Source organism: Melitaea cinxia, chromosome 15, assembly GCF_905220565.1.
Source record: "Melitaea cinxia chromosome 15, ilMelCinx1.1, whole genome shotgun sequence".
Classification (NCBI taxonomy): domain Eukaryota; kingdom Metazoa; phylum Arthropoda; class Insecta; order Lepidoptera; family Nymphalidae; genus Melitaea; species Melitaea cinxia.
This window is the reverse complement of record NC_059408.1, coordinates 4,031,737-4,058,944: the sequence shown is the minus strand read 5'-3', so window position 1 is coordinate 4,058,944 and position 27,208 is coordinate 4,031,737. Positions and strand designations below refer to the sequence as shown.

Below are 27,208 nucleotides of genomic sequence, written 5' to 3'. Positions count from 1 at the left end.
TTCCTGTTTGTTACAGATGACTGAACAAAAATATTTTAAATGGAAAGCAGAAGATCTACAAAACGCTATACATGATTATAAGAATTCAGATATTGGTTTGAATGAGTGTGCACGATTACACAAGATTCCTAAAGCAACATTAAAAAGACATTTAGATAAAAATTATTCAGAAGAACGTGTTGAAATTAATAAAGGAAGACCAACGGTACTTGACAGCAAATTTGAAAACGTTCTAGTAGAGCACATATTATTTTTGGAGGAACATATGTTTGGGTTAACTATCACAGATGTTAGGAGACTTGCTTACCATATTGCCGAGAAAAATGGACTGAAAAACAATTTCAATAGAACAAAGAAAATGGTTGGGAAGGCCTGGTATTACGTCTTCATGAAACGGCACAAGGACAAGATTAACCTTCGACAACCTGAGGCAACTTGTTTAAATCGAGCTAAAGGATTTAACAGGGAAAGCATTAAAAACTTTTTTGATATTTATGAGCAAATAGTTGACACTAATAAGCTGAATGCTAACAAAATATTTAATGTTGATGAGAGCGGATTCCAAACAGTGCAAAAGAAGCCCTAAAAGGTTGTAAGTGGCAAGGGAAAAAAGCAAGTTGGAACATTAACCAGCGGTGAAAGAGGTGTTAATACAACAATGGTCGCCTGTGTAAGCGCAGCTGGTCAATTTATCCCGCCAATGATAATATTCAAACGAATGCGCATGAGTGATCAATTGAAAGAGGGAGCTCCAGCTGGAAGCTTGGTAACTGTTTCGGAATCCGGTCACATCAACCGTGAGCTGTTCTGTCAATGGTTGGAACATTTCGCTTCTGTTGTCAAGCCAACAAAAGAAGATAAGGTCTTACTGTTGCTCGATGGGCACACAACACACAGCAAAAACCTTGACGCTTTGATGTTCGCACGCGAGAAAGGCATCGTTTTGCTGCAATTACCAGGACACACTACGCACAGATTGCAACCGCTTGACGTGTCATTTTTCAAGCCAATGAGCACTTACTACACCCAAGCCATCGAATCTTGGATGCGTTCACATCCTGGCAGTGCTGTAACCCAGTATCAAGTAAGCTGGCTTATTAATGAGGCATATGAACGCGCAGCCACGATTGGTAACGTTGCCAATGGATTTAAAGCAACTGGTACCTGGTCTGTAAACCGGAACATATTTCAAGATCATCATTTCTCAGCAGTTAAAGCTTTGGTCGCCAATGTTACCAGTGCTGGACAAAATGATTCTCCAACGTTCTCTACTCCATCTTCCAATATACAATATGATGTACCCTCCACATCTCAGGTTGCTAAGCTGTCAAAGTTAGATGAATTCAAAAGTAGCCTGAATATTCTATCCCCATTACCCAGGAACAATTTACCGGGTAAAGGCAGAGGCGCTCAAAAAGCCGTTGAATTGTCATCTTCTCCGTATAAAAATGATTTAGAGACATCTCAGCAGAAATCTAAACAGCCCAAAAAAGTTCCATTGCAATTAAATAAACCGATCAAACAGACTATAAAAAAAATAACCAAAGTAAATACAACCCGTGTTAAACAAAACCAGAAACTTAATGATAGAACCGCACGCAATAAGAAAAAGATAAAAGTTAAAGACAGTGAAGAGTCGACTGAAGACGAAGAAGAAGTCATAGTCTTTGACGATTCAGAGAGTTGCGATTCAGAAGATAAAGAAAATGATTGTGCGAAATGTGGGTGAAGTTACTACGATAAGAAAGGACCAAAAGTTGATTGGATACAATGTGTGCGTTGCCATAACTGGAATCATGAAATTTGTTACTACGATAAGAAAGGACCAAAAGTTGATTGGATACAATGTGTGCGTTGCCATAACTGGAATCATGAAACTTGTTACTACGATAAGAAAGGACCAAAAGTTGATTGGATACAATGTGTGCGTTGCCATAACTGGAATCATGAAACTTGCACCACTAACCCCGATGTTTGTGATGATTGTCTGAATTAATCTTTTTCAAACTTATTCAGAATTTTGACTGTTTTTTTAAAAGTATTTTTAGTCTAAGTTAGATTTTCTATTATTGTTGTTTGTAGTACGAGAGATATTTTTGTTAAAAGTGTTTTTGTTTAGTTTTATAGGAAGGTTTCTCTAAGTCCAAATTACCAACCGCGTGGTCCAATTAATCCTACAGGTTGGTTAAATTGAAACAAATATCTGATCTCATAAAATGATAATTATCTTAAGTGTTGCTAATATTATGTTGATTTTTATTAATTATATGTGAAACCAAATAAATATAGTTTTATTTAATACAGCTGTTGTCTCTGCTTTTTTCAAAGAAACATTTTAAAACCGCATTTTTTTTAAAATGGTCCAAAATAACAGACTCTCCCCTATACCTAATAGGGATCGTCCATAGTAGAGAATAAATTTGCCAACCCCCATCGGAGCAGCGTGATGGATTAAGCTCCGATCCTTCTCCTACATGGGGAAAGGGGCCTATGCCCACCAGTGGGATATTAAAGGGTGAAGCGAATTTTTACATATAAACTAGCTATGCTAGCTATATGAGCATCTGTGGGTAAAAGTATCCCAACGTTTTATTCTGGATATTTAGTTATCTGCGTACTAAGTTTCATTACATTCAGTCCAACTGTTTTTGCATAAATTTAATTGCATAGGAGAAGCAAACATCCATCCATCCTGTCAAATTTTCGCATTTAGCATATTAGTTTTTTTCTAATAATTGGTAAAAAGTACTTAAACAGCACAAATTAGAGACAAAGAAGAATTTCAAAAGAAAGTTATCATCAAAGTTTATCGTTTAAAACTTTTTCAATAGTAAATAAACACGACTCTACCGTAAAATGTCCAAATAAATAGTAATAAATCATATATTTTATCATAAATATCAGCCAATAGAATCTCATTTACAATTGTCCATGGAGTTTTCTGTTAGAATATAATCCATTTTTTTAAATAGCTATATTTATAATGGAACTCTTTCATTTTATTTTTCACCTATCTACATAAACTTTATAAACAGTGGATATAGACAGGAATAAGTAGAAATATAACAATGTTTTTAATGTTATCTAATAAAAAGATAAGTGTTATCGCCATAACAACCGTGCCGTTTTAAAGCATGAAAAAAAAACTACGCACATTTAATTTTACTTGTGTGCAAATGTTTATTAGATAACTCGCACTTGTGTGAGTTCTGTCAAAGATTAAGTATTCTACGTAAACATATATATACTATACGTATGAATATACGTTATTTATATGACTGGAATAACTGAAAATATTTTTTGTGGTAAGGCACAAACAGGATATATTCTGCTCAAAACCTGGAGTAGCCGGTCTAAGAAAGTATTTCAACCTTACAGAAGACCAAAACTAAATAATACTACTTGCGAGTAGTATTGTATATATATATATATATATATATATATATATATATATATATATATATATATATATATATGAAATTAAACATTATACATATTTACAGTTCACAACTAAGACTAAATATTTACAGATAGAATTGGTATAAATCATGTCCGCGTGGAATTGTGCCAAGAATGCTGGCAGCATTTCCCCGTTGAATCGTTATGCCGATTCTCTGGGCAAAAAATGCACCAGCCCTCTTGTCACCCGTGGATGCAATAAGGCGAGGAGTTATCTCATTTAAAAAAATTTTAGCACTGCTACTCCAAGGTCCAAGTGTTTCGACAGCAAACGGCACAAAGATGTAATTTGGAACTAGTGACGAATGTTTGTGCCGTTTAGTTATTCCAGCTTTTTCCGCTGCGGCTCCCGCTTTTAAGGCTGTTTCCCTGACATGAGACGGAGCAAGTGTGTCAACGCAGGTTGCGTCCCACAGAAGCGCCCGTCCCCTTTCTCTTGCCATCATTGCGACTAATTCCAGTAGGCTCGATAAAAGCAGGAACGTCGATGGTGGCAAGAGCTCTTTTTATGGTATCGTTTAGGGAACCGTGGCGGGAAAACCTACCTGAACTCTTGTTATAGGAAAGGCCGTGTAGTCCGAAAGAATCGAGCTCCTTTCCGCACGGACATCTGTGTTCAAAGCATAGTGGAGCTCCCAACCGGAGACCGAGAGCAATTCTAAAACTTTCATTGTCTAAAACTGTCTCAAGATTTTTTGACGGCATTGCGTGTAACCAGTGACCTGACTCTTTATTTGACACAGCTAAAAGCCTGGCACGGTTTTTGTCACTTGTAAGATTTTGCGTCAAACTTATATGAGTATTGTGAACTATTGGCAAATCCCAAAGTTTTCATTTTGTAACGTCCTTCGGGATATCGCCATTAGGACACATTAACTTCCAGTTTTCTATTGCATCTGTAGCATCTGTAATTTGGACTGAATTAGGTTTTAAAATGTCAGGACATAAACCCTTGATACTATGCACAGAAACAAGAAACGCAGGAAGAGCGACACTAGAAATTTTTCTAACGCCGATGCCGCTGCTAACTGGTAAAGAAACTTGGGTCCACGAATTTTCATCAAAAGATAAATTTAGATTTTGTTCTAATGAATTTTTTAAGGTGGCATCAAGTTTTTCGGTAATTCCAGGAAATTTCCAAACTGGGCTTGCGCGTAAAATATACATTAATTTTGGGACAAATAGACAATATTTTAATAAACTATAGGCAATATGAGAATTTAGAGTACCCAATTTGTCAGTGTTTTCAACGAATATTTTAATTTTATAATCCAAAATTGGCTGTATGCCTTCATCAAAAAGTGGTGCACCTAGAAGACAAAGTGTACTTCTTTGAAGTATTTTTAAATTAGGAGCAATTTTATTAAATAATTCCGTTGCCAAATTAATTTTGGAAAGTGAAAATTTAATTTGAGACCAATTTTATCAAACTGAATATGAAATTAAATGAAATGTTAATATGAAATTACACGATATATATATATATATATATATATATATATATATATATATATATATATATATATATATGTGTGTGTGTGTGTGTGTGTGTGTAATTTTATCAGAGGGCTTTTTAAGATAAAAAGGATATATGTATTTGTAAAAACCTCAGTATAACGTAAATTAAATCTACGTAATATAAATAACATGACTAATTAACAGTAACTTGCCTTGTAACATAATTCATTCAATTATTAGGCTTTGTTTGTTATTCAATAACAATTGCTGCAGTAAATATCAATTATGTATTAAAGGGTCTTTCAGAGTTCTACCTACATTTGGCATAAAACGTCACCGATCTTCAATATATCTTTAAGAATAATCTTTGAATGTTTTTATAGTGCACACTTATAAATATTTCTCATGTTTACACTGACACGCCTTTGTGTGCGTGCTTAGCTGCGAACGTATTTATTTTAGACACCGGCATGCCTCGGCTCAGTCCACAGTCCTCCGATCAGCTATCGTTGTTGTGATTGTGATTTAGTACTCTAATTAAAGCGAATAAAGTTGAAAATGTCCGCGTCACCAATAGCAAGACAGGCGACGCACAGTCAAACCATACCCACGAGGAGGGTACTCATCACAGACCCTGCTCAGATGCCAGATGTATATTCCAGCACACCAGGCGGCACCATATACTCTACCACACCTGGAGGTAACGATTTTTTAACTAGAATTAATCTAGTTATTAAAATACGAAATATTACACACGAATAAAAAAATTCTATAAAATATGAAGTATTAACGAATTTCAATTAAAAAAAATTTGAGAAAACTATTAATTTTATCACAAAATCATTCACGTTCGATTTTCAAAATCACATGACAATGATGTCAATAAACATTACATAAGACCGCGTGGTAATAAGAAACTAGGTTAGTAATAGCAATAAACGTAAAGGTAAACAACCTTTAAAATGTTACTAAGAGTTCATTTGTCCAATAATATTAATACAGCTTGTTGTCGGAAAATTTGATGTAACAACGACCGCGTGTTGCTCTGCCGAGACCTTGATTAGTATATTGCGCAGTGTATTGCGCACATACTCTGTTTTAAGCTTCGAGCGATAATACTGTTTCCATAATAAAAACTGATATTTCCATCTCCGGTTTTTTTTCAGGGTGTTTCTAAATTAACAGATTTTTATTTAATTCAATTTTAAATAATTTTTAAAATCGAATCACAATCAGTCAAGATAGAGCTAATACACACGTAAAAACTTTGTGATTTGGGAATAATTTTTTAAGATTCGTGGAAATCAATAAATAAAATGTATATAAATGTCTTGAATGTTATATAAACATGACAAATATATTGTTATTTAATTACAGTAGTTATTAAAATGTTAATTTGTTTTTAAAAATAACTCGCCTATTATTATTTTCACAGTTTTCAATTTGTTTATTTTTTTTATATAAATTGTAAGTTAATTATATTACAAAAAGTTTAAGAAACTATGACAACATCATGTGTAAGATGTATAAACTTATTTAAATTAATGTAAACATTTTAAAATGAAATTAAAAAAATATTAAAAAAAAAACCATGAAAATAAGCGTAGGTTTTGTAACAGGTTTTACAATCGTTTTATGTTAACTATTCGCGATTTTGTCTTCTCGTCATGTTTTTTTTTACGTTATACTAAGAAAAAAAAAATATTTACACATTTCCATAGGATCGAAAGATACGTGGGTAAAACTACGAGGCACATTCAATTTGAAGTAGGGCACAGCAGGAAATTTCCTGCTCAAAATAGGGAGCAGCCAGACTGGGGTACTACCTCGACCTTACAGAAGATCATAGCTAAATAATACTATTTCCAAGCAACGTTGTGTTCCTGTTGGTAAGTAAGGTGACCAGAGCTTCTGGGAGGATAGGGTCAGCAATGCGCTTGTGATGTTTCTGGTGTATAAACTATGGTAATCGCTTACCATCGGGTGATCCGTACGCTTGTTTGCCGCCCTACTTATATAAAAAATAATAAAAATAATTAAACCCGGTTGCTATATGTAGAAAACGATACAATTTACGTACGGAACATTATTTTTTTTATGGTACACGACTATGATGCTGTTTCATTATAATGACCTACAAATATAGAACTATATTTTATTCAGGTACGTTGTCTTATTCATGTTTTATATTTTTAACTAACTTCAAAATAGGAGGAGATTCACAATTCTTTTTTTTTAACTTTGATAACGCGTATTTATTGGAACGAAGTTCCTTACGGCAGGCTTGACATTTGGCTAGGCGACCGAACTGAAAAAAATGTGATACAAAAACCGTAAGAAAAATATATAACGGAAGTGACGTAATATCTGTCACACGACTGATAATATGACGTTTGTAAAACTAAAATATTACTAGTAAACTTTTATTTAAATTATTTATGTAATTTTTTTATACTGTCGACAAAAATAAATAAAGCCATACCTATGTTTTTTTTTTATTTTGGTTGATTTATTTTATTTTACGGTATTTGTTATTTTCTAAAATACTAAATTTTCTTAATACTTTTGTGTACTTAATTAAAAACCAATCAACAAAGTTAAAAAAAAAATCAAGAACTAGAAAATATATATAAAATTCAACATTCTTTTTTCAAGTTGTGTTGCTTCTATATTATCCGAAAGACTTCGTTCCTACCTGGTGTCCCATGACACCACATATTTTTTTTGAATATTTTTTCGTATACCTACGTTGTTATTACTTGTCGTTATAATTGAAGTCGGCTTTTTTCGTCAAACACAATTTTATAGAGGTAGGTTGCTTCGTTCAAAATTTGAAATTAGAGTGAAAACAGATGACATTTGGTGTTTTAATTTAATTATTTACTCTACATTGTTACTCAGCCATAACACAGATGTTAAAACATATAAATATATTTATACCTACTTCCATATTATTGTATTTACATTATGTATACATTAGTCACATTCACAGATGTATTAAAAACTCATAAAATATTTATTGAATGGCTGAGACGCGTAAACTGGTTTAATGGAAAAAAATATTTTATTACTATATTTTTTATGTATTTTGGCGTTCAGATTAATGCATCATTAAAATATATCATTTTTATAAATCCATATTGAAATCTATTATCGCCTGGTTCACGTCTCATGTACGAATTTAAGGTCTCGTAAACAAGACAATATTTAGGTTTCTAAACAATATTTTAATATGTACTCAAAGAAAAACATATGATATTATTAATATTTAAAATTGATTTTTATTTTTATTAATAACAAAAACTAGTTTTATTCAATTTATATCCGTTTTATACGTTAATCAATTTTATCAACATTTATTATAAACGTGATAACAGGTTTACAAGTTCCTTGTTTATAATTATTATTTGTTTATTAATTTTTAATTCATAATAATACTAGATGAACCGCGTGGAATTTGTGTGATTATAATAATTTCAAATATTGACAATATTGAAAAAAAAAATTATACATATTTACAATTCACAATTTAAGAACTATTTACGTTTATAGTACAAATCATGTCCGCGTGGAATTGTGCCAAGAATGCTGGTAGCAACCCTGGGTAAAAAAATACATCAGCCTTCTTGTCACCAGTGAAGCCAACTATCAAATATAGATTATTAAAGAATTATCTTTGAATGTATAATATTAATTTATTAACAAGATAGGTTTATCGAGTATTTTTTTATTACACTTCTAGAACTAGACCTCTCAGTATAAAGTAAATATTTTTGAAAGTAGCTTATAGTATATTTATCAATTATTGTTTTTTTTTTTACTTTATTTGAAATATCAGCATCATATGGTACAAATCAAAATTTTTAAAATATTATATAATATATACGTCTATCAATACATAATTATAATAATTGTGTTTGCTCGCAAACGAAAAAAAAACCGACTTCAATTACATCGACGAGTAATACAACGTAGATCGATGAAAAAATAGTCAAGTAACAACGCGTTATCAAAGATTACTCAAAAAGTAGTTATCAGATCTCGATGAAATTTAAATGTGACCACATGATAAACTTCGGCTTTCGATTAAATTAAAAATCATTAAAATCGGTAAACCTAATAAAAAGTTATTGCGGATTTTCAAGAAGTTCCCTCGATTTCTCTGGGATCCCATCATCAGATCCTGGTTTCCCTATCATGGTACTAAACTAGAGATATCTTCTTTCCAACAAAAAAAGAATCATCAAAATCGGTACACCTAATAAAAAGTTATTGCCGATTTTCAAGAGTTTCGCTCGATTTCTCTAGGATCCTATCATCAGATCCTGGTTTCCTTATCATGGTACTAAATTTGAGATATCTCCTTTCCAACAAAAAAAGAATTATCAAAATCCGTACATCCAGTAGAAAGTTATGCGGTATAATACAACGTAGGTCGACGAAAAAAGCGTCAAGTAAAAACGCCTTATTAGCTATAGCTCGAAAAGTAGTTGTTAGATCTCAAATAAATATAAATGGGACCAATTGGCACACACCACCTTTCGATTGAAAGAAAATTTGTCGAAATCGCTCCACCGAGTCAAAAGTTCTGATGTAACATACATAAAAAAAAAAAAAAAAAAAAAAAAAAAAAAAATACAGTCGAATTGAGAACCTCCTCCTTTTTTGGAAGTCGGTTAATAAAAATGTAACGGATCGCTGTCTTTACATGCAAGATATATGAGAAAAAAATTATTGGGACCTGTCATCAACGCAAATAGCTAAAACAATGATTGTTAGAATTTTTGTCTGTTTGTCTGTGCGTTTGTGTACGCTAATCTCTGGAATGGCTTATCCAATTTCGATGTGGTTTTCACTAATGTATTATGATAGGCTGCACTTAACATTTAATGTTTGTTGCATGTCAATCGGTTCATAAATAAAAAAGCTACACCAATTTAAATAATCCCGTTGAACATGTAAATACCCAAAACGCGGACGAAGTCGCAGACACAGTTAGACTATCATATATTTGCTTAATAAATAAGTGAACATTAAAAGAAGCCTTTTAAAAATAAATCTCTATAATTTATAAAACTTTATTAAAATATTTTTTCCCTTTTTTTCAGGCACTCGTATAGTTTACGAAAGGTCTTTTATGATGTCGTTACGTCATTCGCCGATCTCAAAAACGCCTCCAAGCTGCTCTCTACCCGCTGCCATGTTGAAGAACCCCCCTCTTGCACAACAGACTCCCACATCAGTGCAAAAGCCACGATCTAATTCCATCTCCTTCGACGAATCGCAGGAGACATTTAGCATGGATCTCTAAATAGGCTTAAGTTAATTATAAGTTATCTTTTTAAATTTATCACAGTTTAAAAAGAATATTTTGTCGATCGGAAATGCTGAGTTAGCTAAATGATTAAAAAAATTGTTATGAACTATTGTGAATAAGGTCTTTTTTTGATACATCGAGATGTACATAAGGCGTTGTTTTGTTAGGATTTTAGGTGTGAGACAATGCAATTAAACTTTTATTATTACGTTTTCTATAAATAAATACTTAAATAAATCAACAAAGTTGCATATATCAACTACGTAGTTTTTTTTGGATGAGAAATGAAAAAAAAAAGCATTTATTATTTGTGCATTAAAAATGGTAAAAATCTTACATGTTTCACTCAATCGTGCGCTCTTATTTGCTTCGCACTCGAAATTATTAATATTTTATGCATTCATTAGAAGTACATACTATAAAATGCTTTTAAGTTTTATCCACTATATTCAATTCTAGTCAGTTTATTTCGACGAGATATCTGGTCTATGTTTTACTAAAATTTTATTAGTAATGTCTGTGTAATCAAGATCGACATAGTATATAATAATTTCGGCTGAATAAAGTTAACGTGTAAAAAGTTTTTTGTTAAAGTAGTTTCTATGTAATGCTTGTTTGAAACGTGATGGCGTTGTAATACATTCCTTTGCCGCAAAAAAAAAAATATAAATAAAAATCCTAAAAATGTCACAATTTTTAATGGAATGGATGTCAAATGTTTACTTTAATTAATTAAAAAAATACACATTATGAAAGCGAATGTCCTTGTTTGTTTCTTTTTTTTAATCTATAATTAATAATGGCAAAGGAGAAAATGTAAATACGGCCTAGATTTAAGTTGCGTATGACGCACAATTAAAAAGTATTTGTCTGTATTTTTAAGCAAGTGCCATTATACTAAAGAAGTTAATTTTAGGATAATTTTCTTCTCTTTATGGTATTGCGAAAGTAATCTCATTATCTTTGAGATATAATTTTTAGGTCGCAGTAATTGTTTCATAAATGGCTGTTATTAACGCATTAAGTTGACGTTTAATCAATAGCGGAATAATTAAGTAGTTATAAATTGAATTACAAAAATAATTTCATCTCTTTCTCGCTTGACAAACTATGAAATAGATTTAATAGGAGAAAGAGATGGAAATAGTTTTGTAAAAATTTTAATTGAACTGCTAAATACAAATGTTAATTGGTTATCAGGTTTTATAAAATTATGAAAATTAATGTAATTTTGTATAACTTTTGTTATGTGGTTTATGTGTTCAGTATCTACTTAAAACCTACAATAGCCGTCCAATGTGTCAACTTGTACAGATGATATATGCTTTATAACAAAAACAAAGGGGTTGGTACATGAATGTCATTATTACTTAAAGGGGAAAGGGTGAATATTTTAAGCAAACTGGTATAAATTTAAAATGAAAACTAATGTTTATAAATTTAATGAATGCTTGTTCAACATTTGTGATGTTGGATAAAATATTATCAACCAGTAACTTACGTAATTGTCAGTTTTTTTTCTTTATTTAATAGTGATTCATCCATTGATGATATTGGTTCAAACAATAACCAGCCAAAAAAAATACTACCAGCCAGTAACTTTCTTAGTTGACAGTTGTCAAATATTTTTTTAAATGTAATGTAGACTCATGCTATATTTTTTTCGGTACATGTTAAAATGTAAATTATTCTAAAGGTTAAAATTAAATAGATAAGGTTATCTAAATGTTGTAAAGCATTTATCAAAACTATCTGAATATTTTATCTTTATGATAATTAATAGTAATTTTTTAAATGTTTTTGAAATTACAGATACAATCGTATAGTTGTAGATAATGTTTCGAAATATTCTCGTTGACAAGGTACATCTTTTGATTGTTATAACGTATTTTGATATTACAATTTATGAACCACAAATAATTACAAAGAAATAAAAATATATTAAAATATTACTTTTTTTTTAATTTTAACTTAATACAAAAAAAAAAGTTAACGTACAGAAATATACTGTCACCTCGAAGAAAATTAAATAAAACATAAAAAAGTACAATATTACTACTGATATGTATTAAAATATACATATACGTGTATAACTAGCTGAGCCGGCAAACGTTGTCTTGCCGCTAAACGCTATTAAAAAATCTTGGTGGTAGCAGGGTGCAATTTTAGGGTAGTATGTATTTTTAAATGCCAAATCATAATAAAATAAAAATATAAAGTTTTACCTGGGTAAAAAATGCACCAGCCCCCTTGTGTGACGTAATTGAAGTGTTTCGTTTGCAAACGACACAAAGATGTAATTTGGAATTAGTGACGAATACTTGTGCCGTTTAGTCGTTTCAGCTTTTTCCACACCGACTCCCGCTTTTAAGGCTATTTCCCTGACATGAAACGGAACAAGTGTGTCAATGCCGGTTGCGTCCATGGTCTTACATACAGGCCTTGCAACGAAGCCCAGTATCAATGGTCAGATTAGTACGATAGTGTCATAACTTTTCTTTCGGGTCTACGCCGCTGTACGTCACTGCCATCGCTGGGTGTGGAGTGCATTGGTTATATTTTAAAACGTGAATGCAGGCAAGTCATAAGTTGCCACAACACAACAACGTGTGTTGTGCTAATTGTATATGTATATTATATCTATTGTGCTTATCTAATATAGAAAATTCTCGTAGTGTCACAAAGTTAGATACAATACTCTTCCGAAACGGCTAGATCGATTTTTATGAAATTTCGCGTGCATACCAGGTAGGTCTGCGAATCGGCCAACATCTATTTTTCATACCCCTAAGCTACAAGGGGGGGAGGGGGGTTAAACGGGTTAATAATATGGAAAACACAACAAACAAACGTTTGTGGTTTTTGAGTCAGTTAGTTATATAATAAAAACATATAAATCACATGTGAATGTAGTAGGAAAAATAGACAGAATGCTATTTTGTCTTCGTTGCACAGCACAGCCATCTATCTTCATGCGTCGGCAGCCGTAAATTGAAAAGGAAAGCGCAACCATTAAGCCGATGTTCCCCAACTACTGTTGTTGCAACACCTGTGTAGAAGACCGTGGTTGCGTCCCACAAAAGCGTCCGTCCTCTTTTTCAGGGAACCAACGTTAATCCATCAGGTCTCTTGATATCATCGCGACAAATCCAGTAGACCCGATAAGAGCAGGAGCGTCGATGGTGGCAAGAGCTATTTGTATGGTTTTATTTAGGGCACCGTGGCGGGCAAACCCACCTGAACTCTTGTTGCAGCAAAGGCCATGACGTCCGAAAGAATACAAATCATATTTATTAATACATGTCGACATTAAAATATACGATTACACCATAACTATTACATTAATATGTCCATATAGAAATATAGAAAATTTAAAATAAACTTTCAAACGTAAATATGTTATGAGACTATAAAAATTTATTTTAATTTTACTTTTGTAAAATAGTAGCAAACTCACTTAAAAGCGGCTTGCGATTTATTATCGAATTATGGCTTAACGAAGGTCAATGGCCTTGTGCGTGGTGGTGTAGTACTAACGCACCATCATTTTTACACATACATATTTATACCCTATTATATATGAATAGGGATCAAACTTGCTTGAAAGAAATTGCTATTCAACCCTCTATTCACCCTCTCCCTTCACCAGTAATCTGTCTGGGACTAATCGCTCTAGATATTTACTGTATTGTATACAATATACGATTACAATTCAAATATCGTGGCATTTGTAACATTGTAATGATGATACACAAAATACTAACACCTGTAGCTCACTGAGTATATTATTTTACCCCATTATTAGGTTTTAATAAGAACGACCTACCAACGGTATTAATTAGGTAGGTTTTAAGTAAATTTCATAATACCCATTTAATTCAAAGTTAGAGTCACTAAAATGTTCCAAACTTAGTGCTTGTGCTGTGACTGATAATGTTAGTATGAAAATATTGGTTTATATAAGTATTTTACAAAAATAGGCAACTAGTTATTTTCATTACAAGATATAAAAATAATATAGAAATTTCATAAAAGTTTAGGTAGTGTAACGTGTGTTGTTAATGGTTAACTCGTAAAGTCTAGTATAAAACCTTTTTTTAAGATTTTTCTTTTACCATTCACGAAAAGACCTTTTATATACATCGTCTTAGAAAACGTAAATATTAAAATGGAAAAAGGAATACAATAATACAATATACTGAGAGTCGTTAAACGGAATCTCTTTATATGAGGTCGAAAATATAAGTATGTATGTCTGACAAAGAACGGCTAGTGTTCACTTCAGAGGATGGATTCGCAGACACTCGATAAGATCTGAAAGTCATAGCTCTTTGTACTGCAAAAGACAGAGATTAAAAGTGGCGGCAAGATAAAAATGACGTGGCGTGTTTAAATTGGGAAAAATGAAGCTTTATAGTGGTAACACATAGAATATTTTTTTTCCTTTTTTTTTCTTTAGCTATAGAACATCGTTCTTACAAAAAGAGTTTTGTATTATTTATATAAATAGAAACAATGTTTACATGAATATTTTATAGTTAAATAAAAACAATTATTTTTATATATTGATTTCGGAATAAAAATAGAAAAAGAATATATATTCTTTATACTTATATCAAAATACTACAAAATATAGGTACACAATTATATTACCATGTATAGGTTATTAATATTAGTTGAGGGGCTTCGGATAAACTCGTTAGTGAAGACCTCGCGACAGTGACGCGATGTCGATTAATTTGTTTGCAAAATTAACTCTTTTGCATATTTTTATAGTTAGCAGCTTTTCATAGACATTTTACACCATAATGTTTATAGTTATAAAAATCATGAAGCCGTATTTTAGTTAATTCAAGTGTTTTTACGCGTGTTTGTCTGATTGAAAATACTTATCTTCAAGTAAAGATGCTGACCTGACTTACCTACCTGTAATTTGAAATTTGAAATGAAATGAAATTTATTATTAAACAGAAACAGAAAATATTTTACAATTTCAGACATATAGTTGTAGTTACGTTATAAAATACAGACAAAACAGTATATATGTAAGGAAGCTAGTAATGCTAATACTATGGATGCATCGAAACTATTACAGCTGTGTACATGTTACACTCAAAAGATACTTGTGACACCAAAAGTATGAAAAACATAGACATTGTGAGACGCAAAATCTAATCTTAAGATTATAAGTTACTGAAAATCTTGTAAAAAATATGTATGACACAAGACAAATATCTTAATTAAATTTCAAATTAAAACGGAATTACAAAATAATACGTACATTAACTTTTTTCCAGACATTATATATGGATAAATAGGTTAGTATTCGTATGTTTGATATTGTTGGCGTAAGAACATTCGAGATCATATTGATGTAGCGACACCTTATCAGTATGAACCCTTTTGATTTGACGAATACCAATTAACGCGATTTATGTTTAACAACATTTTCTTTGTTTTTTTTAACCGACTTCCAAAAAAGGAGGAGGTTCTCAATTCGACTGTATTTTTTTTAATGTATGTTACATCAGAACTTTTGACCGGGTGGACCGATTTCGACAAATTTTTTTTATTCGAAAGGTGGTGTGTGTCAATTAGTCCCATTTAAATTTATTTGAGATCTAACAATTACTTTTCGAGTTATATCTAATAATGCGTTTTTACTTGACGCTTTTTTCGTCGACCTACGTTGTCTACGTCTACGTTGTAATATTATACCACATAACTTTTTACTGGATGTACCGATTTTGATTATTCTTTTTTGTTGGAAAGGAGACATCCCTAGTTTTGGAAACCAGGATTTGATGATGAGATCCCAGAGAAATCGAAGGAAACTCTCGAAAATCCGCATAACTTTTTACTGGGTATACCGATTTTGATAATTTTTAATTTAATCAAAAGCTGATGTTCATCATGTGGTTACATTTAAATTTTATTGAGACCTGATAACTAATTTTTGAGTAATCTTTGATAACGCGTAGTTACTTGACTATTTTTTCGTCACTCTACGTTGTATAACTTGTCGATGTAATTGAAGTCGTTTTTTTTTCGTTTGTCTGCAAACACAAATATTTATTATTGTCATGATTGACAATAGTTTTACTCACAATTTTATACGCTTGCTAATACCAAAATCTTTATAATTATATTTCAATAAATGTATTTTTTTAAATTGTTATTTTAATAACACATTAAATTGTTTATTGAACTAATATTTGCATACCTAAAAAAATCGGTAGTTGGTAAATCTTTTAAATTTTTACGATATTCTGAAAAAAAAATAAACGAACCCAGTAGGATTTTCTTTCGTGTCGGAGGGTTGGAAACTCACAATACACAAGCACAAACGTTGTCGATGTAACCAAAGACAGAAAAATTATATTCGGGAAAATGCTGACTGTATTTACTAAATAAATTCAATGTTAGATCTATAGATTTGTAGATGTATGTAGCTTATAGTCCTATTGTAAGCTTGTTTTTAGTTCATTACCCGAACCATTTCTCACAATACTCTTGACAGTAAATATGACTAATCACATCATTTTACAAATAAATGAGATTAACAATTTTGACCGCTTCATAACTTCATACCTGTTTATTCATATTTTTATCAAATTAATTTTATTTCGCTGTGGTCTTGTTTAAAAATTTTTAGTGCACAAAATTTAGTTCTGTCGTAACCTTTTAAAATAATTATACTGATCTAAATATTTGGAAGAGTTTAAGAGATATTTGTTGTTTTCAGTGTTAAATTTTAGTCGTAGTTATAAGATGAATTTCAAGAATCAATAATTAAGAAAGAAAAAACAAATATGATTTCAGAAACACCCACAAAAATGCTGAAAAGGAGAGCATTTCAGTGACGTCATAGTCACCTTCAATTATTATTAAGAATTCGCTTGTTCGTCATGATATGACCCGTGACATTCAGGATATATTAATTTTAAGCGTGGAAATTAATATAATTTTATCATAAAACCAGCTAATACATTTTACCTCTATTTTTCTTCTTATTGTATAACCAGTTTGTTTCTTATTGTTTGATGTAAATAATACTGAATCAAAATATATCCACTAGTTTTTTGTGATGCGTGTACAACGACAAATCTTTATCACATTTTACTTTTAGGTGCAACAATTTTTAATCGAAATAATTTTAGTTTTCCTGTATTTAGAACATACAGAATGTTCGAGCTACTCTGGCAAGGTACCTCTGCATAACCGTCCAATATTATTTTTCTTAGCCCTAAAAATGTCGATAAAGTGAAATATGAATACTAACTGCCGCATACAACTGAAGAACCGCACATGGAAATGAATTGTCTTTCTCGTGGAACATTTTTCATTGTAAACTCACGGAAGGGCTCACGCGGAACGCGGCTATCTCAGTAGCTCGTTTATTTAAACAGTCAAATTTAAAAATTTGATTTTAAAGCTAATAGAAAATCGAATAGAAAATCGATTTGAAATCTTATAGAAAATCGATTTTGAATCGAATGAAAAATCGAATATAATCGAATAGAATTGAATAGAGAATCAAAAAGAGAATCGAAATAACTTAATGTTAATTTCTTCAAATCAATTTGAAATACAAAAAAAATACCGATCTTTGAGACCATATTGATCAATATATCCAAAGCCTATTTAGTTTTTCGACCTACGAACAGTTATATATTTGTTATTTATTGGAACAAAATACAGGTTAAAAGTACATAAACAAAAATATTTTTGTCTAATATGCACCGTTGCCGTAAATATAGATTCCTATGTCTGTCTGTTCTAACGTCATTGTATGATGCATACAAGCAGTGCAGTAACCTTTAAAGTCAGAGCGGGCACCGCAAGTAATCAAGACCTTTTTTTATAAAGTTAACCAGATAAAAAGATGGATAACCTAACACCACAAAGGAACTTATGAGTTTCATTGAATAATGTTATGAAGCACTGTTCAAACAAATTCATTGGTCGTGTTATATCTGAGTATCAAACATTTCAAGATTTATTGTAAACTTTGAATCAATCAACTCTACATTTAATCCATTTTTACTTTTTCCGTGAAAGAAATTGAGAAAATATATTTTTTGAAAGTTTATTTAAGGTTCAAGTAGACTCTTTTAGTGAATTAAAATTATATACAAATAATGCTGTGAATATGTCTTATGACACTGAAGTAGCGTGGTAGCTTAAGCTTCGATCGTTTTTATTCTACGATACGATTCAGCCCGTAACTTCCACTGCTAGGCTCAAGGGCTTCCTTCTCTATGTATGAGTAGGATCGGAGCAATCTACAAATTTCATTTCTACGGTAATAATATTTAGTCTAGTTGTGCATACATATGGACTAAATTTTACAGTAAATATGCAACTGTACATGTAGTAATAACTACCACAAGTAAATCCATTAACCAAATATTGAAATTAACATAAAAATTGAATCACATACGACATTCATTGCAACTTATATTCCCAGCCTATTCAGCTTTAGGACGTTGTCAGTTTTTGTGGCTTTGCTGCGCATCGCATAAAGTTAGAACCTTGAATTTTTAAGATTCATATAAGACGAATTGATCATCTTTAACCATGTCGTCCAATGCTTACTGTGTTACTGTATATGTATGTATATGTATGTCTAGGTGTTTTGTGTGTGTATTGTAATACAATAATTAACAAGAATAAATAAAAATATATAATAGTAACACGCCTTACTTTTTTCTTCTTAGTCCCTCTGTAGTTTTCGAGACGCAATGCAAGCCTTATAAAATGAAATTATAATATATTATTTAATAAGTAACTACGTTAAGGCTTCTATTCCCTTAGGACTAATTACTTTACAACACTGCTTGAAAGCAGCTATATAAAGCTATGATCTTCTATAAAGTAGAGGTATTTCCCCAGTTTAGATAATATGTCCCGCTATGCCAATCTCAATTCAATTTTGGTGTGATGTATTTTTTAAGAGGAATTGACTGAACTGATTGACTGAAACAATCGTTAGATGTCCTACGGATAATAAAAGGCTTTTGATTAACTTTTCTTACTAATCCCTTTAAATAAAAATAAAAAGTAATTTGAACGACACTTCTTTTAAGAAATATTAAAGTTTATATTCTGATTGTTAATATTTCATGTCTCCTACTAAGCTCAGTGATAAAATTTATATATAAAATTTGAGTTAGAAGCATGCACAATGTTTATCAAAATTATTTTACTTAATAAAATGTTAAGTTACAATAAAAAATATAATTTCAAAATACCAAAAATATAAGAGTTAAGCTTTCTTACATAATACCTACACATTATTTGCGTATAATGTCATCTATATTTCTAATATATAAAATTCTCGTGTCATGGTGTTAAACATTGAACTCCTCCGAAACGGCTCGACCGATTTTAATAAAAGGCGAGTAAAAGGAGAATCGGCCAACATCTATTTTTCGTCCCCCTAAGTTATAACGGGGGGGGGGGGGGGTTGAGAAAGTTACTAACATATATGGCAAAACAACGTTTACGGGGTCAGCTAGTCTATCTATATATATAAAAGCAAAAGGTCACTCATCACAAAATCTCCGAAACTATAACATCCACAAACTTGAAATTTGGCAGGTAGGCTCCTTATAGGACATAAACATCCGATTTTACGAAACTCGACCCCTAAGGGGGTAAAACGGGGGTTGGAAGTTTGTATGAAAGTCCTATGTTTTTGAAGTGAGAGACTTGAAATTTAAAATGTATGCTCTATAGATGGTGAGAAGGTGTCCAAATAACGCATCGTAATCTATATATATAAAAGAGAAAGGTCACTGACTCACTCATCACGAGAACTCAAAAACCGTTAGATGGTCCATCCATCCAGGATGGACAAAGATGAAATTTAGCAGGGAGGTAGATTATAGTTAGTAGACGTCCGCTAAGAATGGATTTTGCGATATTCCAGCGCTAAGGGCCGGTTTTGTGATCCCTAGTTAAGGCAACCATTAGTTAAAAATTGTAACAAATAGTTAAATTTCTATAAAATACGTTATTTGACCCATATTTAGCTTAACTAATGGTTGAAAACGTAACAAATAGTTAAAATATTTAACCACAGCAACGTTGAGGGTTTAGCCATATGACTAATAGTTAACTTTTGTTCTCACAAAATCAACATCTGTTCTTTTGTTTTATACCGTGTCCATTGATAATTCTGTCTTCATAGCAAGGTATTGAGTACCTATATCATTTCGTAACTCGTTGAAATTGAGTATCGAGTTCAGTATTTACGCTGATTTTGTAGGTACCCAATGAATTTAAATATAACCGGATACTTTGACATATCAGAGAGTTCATCTGATGATGAAATAGTTACGGAGTACGTTCTAATGAGAAGACCTAAGGTGTTAAGACCACGTAATTAGCCGCTGGAGCATTGGGATGATGTCGAATTTTGCAATTTGTTTCATAGTGCGGAAGCGAACTGCGTCAGAGTTAAACTTTTCGGCTATAGTGATCGCCATGCTGCATCTTTTTGCTGATTACTGGCATAATCAGATTTTTTACTGGTCAATATGGGGTAATTCTAAGAAGCAACGTTAATTTAGATGTCTCATCCTGGTTAAATTACGTTCTCTACACAAAGAAATGGAGAATATTAAACATATTATGATCTTCAAGAACCGCTTTACTTAATAATAAAAGGTAAAAAACAACTCTTGCACTTACTTGTTGCTTGACGTCATTATTTAAGTTTATTTTAAGATAGTCTTTAATCTTTAATTAATAATTGTGTTTGCAGGCAAACGAAGAAAAACCGCCTTCAATTATATCGACAGTAATACAACGTAGGTAGACAAAAAAATTGTCGAGTAAATACGCATTATCAAAGATTACGCCAAAAGTTGTAATCAAAGACTAGCTGTGCCCGCGGCTTCGCTCGCGTTGAAATCAGTGTGTCACAAAGATTTCCCGGCAAACTTCCAGTGAAGCTCTTATCAAAATCGGCCTATTAGCCTTTCCGCATGAAAATCCGTTCAGTAGATTTTGAGGGAATCGATCACATACGCTTTTGGGGACTTTGTTTTATAATACACTTACTGTTGCCTGCGACTACGTCCGCGTGGTTATGAAGATATCCATTACTATCAAGATATTTTTTTATTTCAGTCACTTGAAATGCTTATCACACTGAGTAGCTTTTTAAAAGGCACAATTTAGTATAATTTAATAGTTATTTTTATAAAACCTCTCACACACCTCAATACACCACATTTTTAGTTTTATTATTAGGCTGCAGTATAAATAACTTATCAGGAGAACTTATAGCTGCTGTATATGTTTCATACAAACTATCAACCCCAATTAAACCCCTTAGGGCCGGTTTTTTGATCCGTAGTAAAAGTAGAGTCAACTATTTGTCAAATTGACTATAGTTAAGATGCTAACTAATGGCTAAGCCGAAGTTTCGTTTTTTGATCGCTATTTTAACTTTAGTAAGTATTAACGAACAGTTAAAGTATTGCCATTGCAATGAACCTAGGCTAAGGTCATTTTTCGTAGGGAGTCGTTATTTTTCATATGCTAACATTTGTAAATCCGAATGCATTTTGACGTTAGTCGTGACGTGATATGTCAAATTCATGTAAATTCACTGAATTTTATTTATTTATTTTTTATTTATTTAATAGACACACCATCGACACATCATAAAAAACTGCCTCGACCAATTCGGCTAATTCATTTGTGTATGTTCCTTAAGGCCCACGGAAGGTTTTAATACTTAAAAAAAATATATATTAACTTTTGACAGAACGAAGTCTGTCCGGGCAGCTAGTAAAAGATAAATACAAATAAACTATAGTATATGATATTTATTTATTTATTTATTTATTAAACTATAGTAGCACGTACTTGGCTTATTAACTAGTTAAAACTTTTGATAGGAAATCAATACGAGACATAACGAAGCTGTTTGCTGAAGCTATTGCTTGATGAGCAGGCGTGACTGATGTACAAAGAAAAAACAAGGTATACCTAGAGCTTAGGAATCGCAATTTTATGAAAAAAGTAGTTATTACAAGAGTAATAAATTTAGGGATAATGTAAGACTGAAAACTTCAAGATATTACCAGATTTTTCGATCGTCTGGTAAGACTATGAAATATACTCTTATTTGTAATTCCTTTTTCTTTATTGTTTATTTTAACCATGATACGGTTACCGTAGCATCACTAGGAGGACCCGTAGCTATTTTTTCAGCAAGTTAACACTACTGTGTGGCTACGGTAGTAAAGAATATAGTCACCCCCTCTCTTCCCCGCTACCACCTTGGAGCATACAAAGCCGACCGATGCCGGGATATCCATCCAACTGCTGGCTTTGAAATACACAGGCCGAAAACGGGCAGCAGCGTCTTCGGTGCGATAAAGCCAGCCCTGCGGTCACCAAGCGTGCCTGCCCAGCGTGGTGACTATGGGCAAAACACACGAGTTCACGCCGTTTTTGGCGTGAACTTATGGAGGCCTATGTCCAGCAGTGGACTGTGATCGGCTGAAACGAGGAACACAATGGTGTTAACTTTCTAGGGCCTGTGTATTCACTACTACTACTGTGTATTCACTAATACTATTTGACTATTGAAACTTTTTGATGTATTGTAATTTTTTACGGTCGAATTCCACTATATTCATGGGATATTTATAGTCGCAAAAATATATCTTAGACTTGTACTTTATTAATTAAGACGAAACAAGTCCTAATGGCCTATTCTATCTCCTGCTTTAAAAGTTGAATCGTAACTTATTTGTAAGATAACCTTTATCCACAACTTATAAAACCGACCCTCAGGAGTAGTATTATTTGGATGAAGACTTCGGCAAGATTGAGGTACTTTCGAAGTCCAGCCCTAGTTTTTTATACTAGATTTTGAGTATGTCATTTAGTGCCGAGTTCAACCTAAACGTTTAAAATTCTACTGTCACTAATGTTTTATATTTTTAAAATTGTTTAAAATTTGTCTTGGTTGTACATTATACGACACACTTGTAAGTCAGTGGAAGTTTCCTCCAGCGCGTTCAATTTGTGCACAGATAATGTAATATGACGCGACGTGAGTAGCCGAGTGGAATGACTTGTACTGAATATTGAAGATGCAATCGCTTCGTGTTGATTCGATTCTTTAACGATTTAATAAGTTTGTAACGCTTTTTATTATACTTTTTTTTGATATGATTTTGATAAATGTTAAACAAATTATACATATACTTGTAAGAAAAGATTATAGTTTATTACTACTTTTGTCAACTTCTCCCACTTAAAACTAAAATTAATTAATAAAAAAGCCCATTTCACAAGTAAAAACAATAATAATACAAAAATATATTTTGACTTCAGTGGATGAATAATTTTATTAACGACTAGCTGTGCCTTCGTCCGCGTAGATTATAAGAAAAAAGTTCAGTTCACAGTCATAAAATAAATAAATTTCTAAAATAAAAGTAGCCTAAGTTACTTCTTATTACATCAGCTATCGGAAGTCCCGTCGAAATCGGTCCAGCCGTTTCAGAGATTAGCCGGAACAAACAGACAGACAGAGAGACAAAAATTGTAAAAAATGTTATTTTGGTATATGTACCGTGTATACATCCATAGGCATTTAGTAAAAAGCAGTTATTTTAATATTACATACAGATATTCCAATTTTATTTATTTGTATATATAGCTATTAGATATGAAAATTTAAAAACATTATAATATTTAATGTTAATTATTTTAAACTATACTGTGTAATAATTGTGTTTGCTCGCAAACGAAAAAAAACCGACTTCAATTACATCGAAGAGTAAGTAATACAACGTAGATCGACGAAAAAATAGTCAAGTACTACGCGTTATCAAAGATTATTAAAAAAGTAGTTATCAGATCTCGAAAAAATTTATATGTGACCACATGATAAACATCGGCTTTCGATTAAATTAAAAATTATGAAAATCGATCCCAGTAAAAAGTTATTGCGGATTTTCGAGAGTTTCCTTCGATTTCTCTGGGATCTCATCATCAGATCCTGGTTTCCTTATCATGGTACCAAACTTGGGATACCCCTTTCCAACAAAAAATAATTATCAAAATCGGTACATCCAGTAGAAAGTTATGCGGTATAATACAACGGTAGGTCGATGAAAAAAGCGTCAAGTAAAAACGCATTATTAGATATAACTCGAAAAGTAGTTGTTAGATCTCAAATAAATTTAAATGGGACCAATTGGCACACACCACCTTTCGATTAAAAAAAAAATTGTCGAAATCGGTCCACCCGGTCAAAAGCTCTGATGTAACATACATAAAAAAAAATACAGTCGAATTGAGAACCTCCTCCTTTTTTGGAAGTTGGTTAAAAAATATACTAAATATTTCGATGATAATTTAAATTTATTATTATCATTTCTTGAAATGATAAACAAACCGATATTTTTTTATAAAAATAATGAAATGTATGGTAAAAAAAGTAAACAAAAACGCAAAGTTATTATAATCCATACAGTTTAAGTAATTATTAACCACTTATTAGTTACTAATTAGTGTAAGAACGAACCCCTCAGCAGAGGTTAATTACAGCGCACTCCTACGACACTAATTTGAAGTGTAACCTATATCTGTTTTCATATTTTTGTTTAAAATATGAATATTTTAGGTTTATCTATTAGGTAATTATTTAAATAGATTCAAATAACTCGCCCCGGAAAAAGGATGTGGATCCTGCGTCAGAGGTCAAGAAACGATCAACACAGCCTGTACAAATAATTCTGAAACGGCTGGGCTGATTTCGACGGGAATTTCATTAGTAGACAGTCGAAGTAATAAGGAGTAAATTAGGATACTTTTATTTTAGAAATTTATTTATTTTAGAACTCTGCGAACTGAACAATACTTTTTTGTTAAATTGCACGCGCACGAAGCCGCGGAAACAGCTAGTAATCTATAAAATTATAATTGGTATGGATATTTAGTCACTTTTCAGTAACTTACGTATTTCTGTTTCGAATATGAGTTCTTAATGCCTAGACCTAGGCCTTCCTAGACCGTATGTCCGCTTCAGCACTTGGGGGTGCAATACCAATCAAAACCCTTGCGGTAGCCTTCAGCCGCTTTAATTGGAGGATCCCGGATCTGCAGGCAATAGGATCCCTCCAGCGACAGGCTGGCCTCGGTGAAAAGGCCAGACTTCTCCTCCATGGGGGACTATCCGACCCACCTCTGAACAATCCCGACGACGCCGTGTCAGCAGGACCGGGTTCCCATTCCGGCCCGACACGGGCACAGGGGCGTTACTGGAGGCGCATTAAGTAGCGCCTCCTATACACCCCCTTTCGTGGCCTGCGGAGGGAGGCCTCGTCGGCTGCCTTCTCTCATACACGCTCGTCATTCTCCTTCTGGGACATTATTGTCTCGCAGAAGGAGACCATCGGACCTTCCAGATGATGACGCTCGGCAGTGACAAGTCCCGTCCGACGACTGTCGTCAGATCATGACGCAGCGCCGCCCATCTCGGGCACACCTCGAGGGTGCGCTGTTATGACAAGAATTAATTTTTATTGGGTACAAAAAAATAACGTATTTATATTGAACGTGAAGGTTCACTTATTTTTGAATTTCATGCATGAAATAAACACAGGATATGAATAAAAATTAAAAAAAAACTGACGAGAAATGAGGTGACTGGCATACAAAGGAATACCACTTGTACAACTTAACTGTAGCAAAAAAAAGGAACAGGAAAAACAAACCACAAGTTTCTGTTAATAGTTGTTAATATAGCGGTCCTATTAATATGTAACGAAAATTTAAATTTTCTTATTATTACAGCTCAAAATTAAACTTCCATTTTTAATTACACATGGACAAAGGAGCTTCAGTCATCAGGTTCATCTTCATCTGTTCTTTAAACAATGACATATTTACATTTGAACTTGACGCGACTTGTTCTTGACCAAGTTTTTTTTTTTAATATTCGAATGTAATAATATTTCAGTAAAGCAGCGAAGCATGAATTAAAGTAACATTTGAATGATCTTTTGTAACCATTGTTGTTATTTTTATAGTATTGAAAATAAAAAGCATATCAATACATGTAGTATCATTACAATGAATAAGTGCTGTTGATTGGAAACTCTAGTGTTATGTTTCAATTGTTCGGCCATACAGTGGCTGGCATACGAGGGAATATTTGCAAGAGTTTTAATTGCTAACTTACCTATTACGTATCAATGTCAGGGACTGAAGGAATGCTGATTGAATTACGAATTTCAATAACTAACTCATACCGCAAACGTATTTTATTACGCGTTTAATTTACTATTAATATCTATTAGACTAGTTAAGTCTGCGTAATTAAAACGTATGATGTACCTGTAAGGTATTGTATAATTAAAAGAGAATTTTAAACTTCAATAGTGATTTTTTAAGCTAAACTTGATGAACATCTTTGTTTATGTCTAAAAATAGATTTTTACGATTTAAATTCACAATAAGTTACCAAATGAAGATGCGGAGGCTTTGAAATAATGCTGCTTTTTTTAATGAAATTTGTATTCGGGTTAGGCACTACGGATGTAGGTTGAAATTTGACGACAAAAATACTACAGGGAAACTATTGAAGATTCGATTATAGGAAGCGATGTCAGCCGTGCCCCCCCAGGCAGTGCCGCAACATTATATAACGACTGCAGGTTAATCATCTCCGATATGCTCAATAGTTTCGCATACTTAAATCGATCTCGTGTCTATCGCAATGGAATAGCATATCGTCGGATAGGTCCGGCTTAATTGGAAGTGGATTCTCGATCGGTAATTCCATGATTTACCGGAGACGGAGTTGTTTACCGGGCGGGGGCGGCCGGTCAGCTGGGTGCGCGCGTCGCGGTCGATACACGTGCCGCAGGGCGCAGGCGCGTCGCTATCGAGCCGCACACGGGCCGCTGCCGTCGCGAGCCGCACACGCGATGC

At 32.6% G+C, this 27,208-nt stretch overlaps 2 protein-coding genes across 2 annotated transcripts; both read left to right on the top strand.

Annotated features, from left to right (window-relative positions):
- The first annotated feature begins 658 nt into the window (after positions 1-658).
- LOC123660620 lies at positions 659-1,729 on the top strand. Its single transcript, XM_045595677.1, has one exon. The coding sequence runs from the start codon at positions 659-661 to the stop codon at positions 1,727-1,729; it is 1,071 nt and encodes a 356-aa protein (XP_045451633.1).
- A 3,623-nt stretch (positions 1,730-5,352) lies between these two features.
- On the top strand, positions 5,353-12,186 carry LOC123660420 (eukaryotic translation initiation factor 4E-binding protein). The gene is made up of 2 exons (XM_045595507.1): positions 5,353-5,617; positions 10,026-12,186. The coding sequence occupies exons 1-2, from the start codon at positions 5,476-5,478 to the stop codon at positions 10,226-10,228; spliced, it is 345 nt and encodes a 114-aa protein (XP_045451463.1). The 5' UTR covers positions 5,353-5,475; the 3' UTR covers positions 10,229-12,186.
- The last annotated feature ends 15,022 nt before the right edge of the window (positions 12,187-27,208 follow it).

Bases quoted from the DNA above. Each gene is read 5' to 3' on its own strand.
- LOC123660420 (XM_045595507.1), top strand. From the start codon at position 5,476: ATGTCCGCGTCACCAATAGCAAGACAGGCGACGCACAGTCAAACCATA. The intron at 5,618-10,025 runs GTAACGATTTTT...CCTTTTTTTCAG, and splicing joins ATACTCTACCACACCTGGAG to GCACTCGTATAGTTTACGAA.
- LOC123660620 (XM_045595677.1), top strand. From the start codon at position 659: ATGGTCGCCTGTGTAAGCGCAGCTGGTCAATTTATCCCGCCAATGATA.